The sequence below is a fragment of the Orycteropus afer genome, unplaced genomic scaffold, assembly GCF_000298275.1.
Source record: "Orycteropus afer afer isolate SDZICR_OR568_19922 unplaced genomic scaffold, OryAfe1.0 scaffold00197, whole genome shotgun sequence".
NCBI lineage: Eukaryota > Metazoa > Chordata > Mammalia > Tubulidentata > Orycteropodidae > Orycteropus > Orycteropus afer.
The window spans coordinates 536,624-542,623 of record NW_006921784.1 but is presented as its reverse complement, the minus strand read 5'-3'; the positions used below and the strand labels follow the sequence as shown (position 1 = coordinate 542,623).

Sequence of the window (6,000 nt, the reverse complement as noted above, 5' to 3'; positions counted from 1 at the left end):
AGTAATGGGATTGCTGGGTCAAATGGTATTTCTAATTCCAACTTTTTAAGGAATCACCATACTGCTTTCCACAGTGGTTGTATCATTTTACAGTCCTCCCAGCAGTGTATGAGCGTCCCTATCTCTCCACAGCTTCACCAGCATTTGTTATTTTCTGTTTTGTTGAACTTTGCTTTTAGTGCTGGGAAAAGCCCACACTCTTAACATTGCAACTAGACCTTCTGAGCCTTGGTTTACCATTCTGCAAAATGGGTTGCTTCCTTACACACACCCTAACCCATAGACAGCCATGCCTCAACTGTGAACTTTCACAGCTTTCCTGGTCTGAACTATGCAATCACACCCACAATCTCAGTTACCTTACAATATTGGCTGATGGTTTCAAGTTTAGAGGTATCATGTCTCCAATTAAGATGACAAACTCACAAGGCAGGACCACATCCTCAAAGCTTTTCACACCCTTCAATCTGCCAGCACAGATCTGGGCACCAAGTAAAAGTTGACTTGTCTCAGGGACTGGGTGGCTCTTGTGGAAAGGTTTAATGGGGGCAAGGTTGCCCAAAGACCTCAGCTAAGATCAGATGGAGTGAGGTAAGAAACTAATGATCTCCTAGCTCTTGCTTATAGGTAGGAGCCTTGGTGGGGCAGTAGTTAAGTGCTTGGCTGCTAACCTAAAGGCTGGCAGTTCAAAACCACCAGCCACTCCATAGGACAGAGATATGGCAGTCTGCTCCCATAAACATTACAGCCTTAGAAACCCAATAGAGAAGCTCTGCTGTGCCCAATAGGGTCACTATGAGTTGGAATTGACTCAAGAGCAGTGGGTTTTTGTTTGTAGTTTTCTCATATTTCTGTGCCTTTAGGGTGAATTTTAATTACTGGTAAGATCAAAGGGAATCAGTATGGTCTCCATACTCAGAAACCTATGCTGAAATGAGAACTCTGCTTGACCTGGAGATACCTACTGAAAGACACTCTCCTGTGGAGCTTGGACAAGCTGACCAAGATGGCCACCATGAGCCCTCTAGTAATGCACCCTTTCCCATGGAGTGCAGCCTTGGTGCAGCTATCAATTAAGGTGCCTCATCCTATCAGAATGCTTCAGTGAGTGGAGAGGGAGGGGTTAGGGAGCGAGAGATGGAATCAACAGACAGACAATAAAGGGGAGGAAAAAGCCGTGAGCAGAAAGGCAGCAAAGCCCTTTTATGCACATGTGGCCAGAGTGTCTCCAAGATGTCTAGACAGAAACATATCACCTTCAATGCTTGGACCCAACCTCATCTCACATGTTCTAGACCTGGACTATTTAAATTAAAATTAAATAAAATTAAAAATTTGATTCCTTATAGATTTTCAAATTCTCAGTAGAATCCAGACTTCAGGGAACCACTGAGGCTGCATGAGCCCCTAAAACTGTTGCCCTGAGATAATCTTTAAACTTTAAACCTTGAGTCAAAACCTAGTCATCTTGGCACCGAAACAATAGCTTATCTTAATGAGTAAGGTACGTCTGTTTTGAGCACTGTGTTCTTTTCGAGAATGATCAAGACAAGATCAAACTGACAATGGCAACTCAAAAGGTTAGATGGGAGGCTTAGGGGGCAGTGAGTTAAAGTTAATGGTCGTGGAACAATGTGGACAAGGAGGTAAGAATGGCACCCCAACTTGAAGAATGTAATCAATATCACTGAACTGTCCCTGTAGGAGCTGGTGACATAGTGTGCCTTTGGCAGCACATATTTTCATCAAATTTTTTAAAAAATGTTTTGATCATTCACTCACAGCAGTCACATTCTAAAGGTTCACATGGGGCTACTGGCTGCCACACTGACCTGTGGGTATAGAACATTTCCATCACTGCAGAAAGTTCTGTTGGACAGCGCTGGCTTAGAATGTTTGGAAAATCCAGCCCTGTCTCCTTCTTGCCACACCTGACCCAGCAGCCTCCCAAAGAACAGTCCCAGGGACACAGAAAATGACAGATTGACCCTGTCCCCAGCCCACAGAGAGAAGGCCTTGTCAGTCACCTGCCAAAGGAGACAGCTGGCAGCCCAGGTGAGCCTGGCAGGAAGGACGTACCTTTGCAGGCCCCCGCCGCACCCAGGTGGTAGACGGCTGCCAACACCCGCCAAATGGCTCGCTGCTCACTCTCTGAGATGTCCAGCACCTCCATGGCACCCTGGAGCTGGGCGAAGGCAGCTGCTGCTTGCTGCTTGTCTTCAGGCTGAGAGCAAAGGGAGAGAGGAAGAAAAAGGGACCAACACAGTTTAAAAAAAATGCCAACTGCAACTTGAAGCCAACTTAGTCTCGGGGGAATGTGTGGTCACTTTATTACCTCAGTAAATTACCTGCAATTCAGCTGAGGGGTGTTGACACATGCTGCTGGGAAAGTTATAAAAATCCTTGTGATCTGACTGTGGAATGCAGTGTGATTTTTCATTTGTTCAGTACAGATTTTGTGACACTCTGCTCTGTGCTGGGCTCTGGTCAGGGGATGCAAAGATGAACGAAATCCAGACCTTGACTTTAAGGCCTCTCAGAGTGGGAGTGGAGAAGGACATAAAAGCAACCAAGGGTGAAGCAGACTAAATGGTAGGACACAGGTATGGAGCATAAGAACGAGCCCTAGTGGCACAATGGTTAAACTCCTGGCTGCTAACCATCAGGTTGGTAGTTCGAACCCACACAATGGCTTCATGAGAGAAGGATCTGACAATCTGCTTTGGTAACGATGACAGCACAGAAAACCTTATGGGACGGTTCTACACTGCCACGTGGGTCATCATATGTTATATGTCAGAACTGACTCAACGGCACTCAACAATAACAACATGGGATCAGAGGAGGGAATCTCTAATTAACCCCACCCTAGAGATAAATCATGAGGAGCTCTGGTGGTATAGTGGATAAGGCATTTGGCTGCTAACCAGCAGGTCAATGTTTCAAACCCTCCAGCTGCTGTGTGGAAGGAAGATGGGGCAATCTATTTCCGTAAAGATTTACAGCCTCGGAAACCCACTGGAGGTCCCTATGAGTCAGAATTGACTCAATGTGGCAGTGAGTTTCTGGGGGTTTTTTGACAAATATATCATAGAATATTGAAGACACCATGGACTGCCAGAAGAACAAACAATTCTGTCTCAAAGGAAGTGCTTCCAGAATGCTTCTTAGAAGTAAGGATGGAGAAACTCACCTACTTTGGGCTTATGTCATTGGGGCCAACTAATTGCTAGAGAAAGACATTATGGTTGGGAAAGTGGAGGGTCAGCAAGAAAACATGGAGACCCTCAATGAAATGGATTGACATAGTGGCTTACATACAGTGTCAATTGTGAGGATGGATGGTGCAGGACTGGGCAATGTTTTTTTCCATTTACATGTAAGGCTGCTATGAGTCAGAGCAGACCCAATGGGAAGTAACAATAACAATAGAGAGTCAACAAAATTGTCAATGCTTTCATTCTACTTGGATCAACAATTAACACCCAAGGGAGCAGCAGTCAGGAAATCAAGCGACGTATTGCATTGGGCAAATCTGCCGCAAAAGATCTCTTGAAGGTGGTAAAAAGCAAAGACGTCACTTTGAGAACTGAGGTGCACCTGATCCAAGCCCATGGTATTTTCAATTGCCTCATATGCATGTGTAAGTTGGATAATACAAAATGAAGACAGAAGAAGAACTGATGAGTTCAAACTGTGGTTTTTGGGAAGAATACTGAATATACTGTGGACTGCCAAAAGAATGAACAAATCAGTCTTAGAAGAAATACAACCAAAATGTTCTTCAGAAGTGAGGATGGTGAGGTTTGGACTTACTTTGGAAACGTCATCAGGGAAGACAAAATGCTAGAAAAGAACATCATGTTTGAAATGGTACAATGAATCGATTCCACATGGCCTTTCTAGCCATGGTCATGTAATTCCCACAGAATGATTGGCTAGGCCACACTCTTGCAAGGATTGGTCAATTAATATGCAAATTGAGTGACTGTGGCCTACCAAGGGAATTGGTCAGTTCCTGGTCCTGGAGGGAGGGCTTTGCCTTGAAATTGACAAAGAGTAGGCTTATATAAGGACCAATCCCCCAGAGGTTTTGGGAGCCCTCACAAGAGTCTACAGTAGAGTGTGTCCCTTGAACCAAGGACCCAGGGTCCCTGCACTGAGAACCTCCTAGACACAGAGGAAAAAGTTATAATACTGAAGATGGCAGGATACAGTGCCAGGCCACAGAACAAGAGCTCTGTTGGAGCGCCTTTGGACAGAGCGAAATGAGCTATTAACACTTGTCTGTGCAGGCTGAGGCCTGAGTGTGCCCCAGGCAAGGGTGGCTTTGGAGAATCCTGCTGGGGGTTTTCCTACAGCAGGGGGCACCACTGAGCAGGAGGCTTGCCAGTAGAACAAAAGAAATGCTTGTGCAGAGCAGGAGAGACCCAGTGCAGGGGCCACACACTTCCCCTACCCTGGGCAGTGAGGGCCTGGGTAGTGTGGCAGCAAGAGAGCCCTAAGGGCCCGAGTAGCATGGTGGGAGCTGGCAGCAGAGGCCAGCCAGGCCCAGTGGCAGAGCAGAATCCTCAGAAGCCACGTAGCAACACCCCCAGCTATGTGATGATACCAGGAGGCATCACTGACATGAACGCAGCATCTGGCCTGAGCCACAGCATGCCTACCCAGTGACATAAGAAAGGATAATTTGGAGAAGGGAAGGTGTTTCCCCTTTGAGAATCTATTGTTACTGTTTACTGGTTGCTTTCTATAAATAATAATAATGGCTTTCACTTTGCCAACACTGTAAGTGCCTTGTGTGTCTGGCTCAATCACAGATGAACGTAGCATCCATGGAACGGTTGATGCCAGTGGGTGCATGTGTCTCATTCTTAGTCTTATGGAATCTTATGACTGCCTCAAAGGTTGAGGAACAGGCTGTCTGCATGTGAAATGTACATATATTTGGTAAATCAGAGGGCCAACAAAAATGAGGGAAACCCTCAATGCTGTGTATTGATTTAATGGCCACAACAATGGGCTGAAACACAGCAATGATCATGAAGGTGACGCAGGGCTAGGCACTCTCTCATTCTGTTGTAAACAAAGTTGCTGTGAGTAGGAGCTCACTTGATGGCAACTAACAAAAGAGAGTCAAAGATAATGTCATGGTAGAGGAGACAAAATTTTGATGAAATTTGAAAGCTAATGAGATGAGGTTGACCAATTTAATGTAATAAAGGTCCTGACAGGCAGGGAGAACAGCATGGGTAAATATGGGTCTTTGGAGATAACTGGTAGTCAACTGAATGTGGACACAGATGCACATTTTTTGGAGGTGGGACAGACAGAGAAAAGGAGGAGGAAAAGCAGGTGAGGTTGACAGACACCAGTTGTGAGAGTCTCAAACATGAGGGCTTGGGCTTTAACCTCAAGCCAAAAAACCAAGCCCGCTGCCATTGGATCAATTGCAACTCATGGCGACCCCACACACCACAGAGTAGAGCTGTGCTCCATAGAGTTTTCTTGGCTGTAATCTTTATGGAAGCAGATTGCCAGGCCTTTCTTCCTAGGCATTGCTGGGTGGATTCAAACAACCAATCTTTAGCTTAGTAGCTGAGAACAAACCATTTATGCCACCCAAGGACCTACACACAACCATGACTGGCAAATAAGGAAACACTCCCCCATCTACGTTCCTAGACCCATGGCAGACATCATTAATCAATAAGCAAGTCAGTGAATCCAGATTCCTTTCAGGACATCACCCTTTGCAGTCACCATCTATTGATCTGCCTTGCCAACTGAAATGGAATCTGTTTGTCATCCATGCTGCAGGCAATAAAAAGTTACCAAAGATTTTTAAGCAGGAGGAAAGAGAAAAAGACACATCAGATGTTAATGGGTTGTAGGTTGCTTTTTTTTTCTTTCAGATTTATGATCCCAATTATATTTGATTGAATATTAAAATTAGTCTGCAACTCCTGAGCACACACCATCTGGCCAAGGAGACACAGC

General features: G+C 45.4%; 1 protein-coding gene across 1 annotated transcript in view; it reads right to left on the bottom strand.

Annotated features, from left to right (window-relative positions):
* MYO18B (myosin XVIIIB) overlaps positions 1-6,000 on the bottom strand; it is a 368,096-nt gene that overhangs the window by 323,725 nt on the left and 38,371 nt on the right. Inside the window, exon 10 of the mRNA XM_007947984.1 lies at positions 2,080-2,224. Coding sequence (XP_007946175.1) covers positions 2,080-2,224 — 145 coding nt within the window. The remainder of the gene's footprint in view (positions 1-2,079; positions 2,225-6,000) is intronic.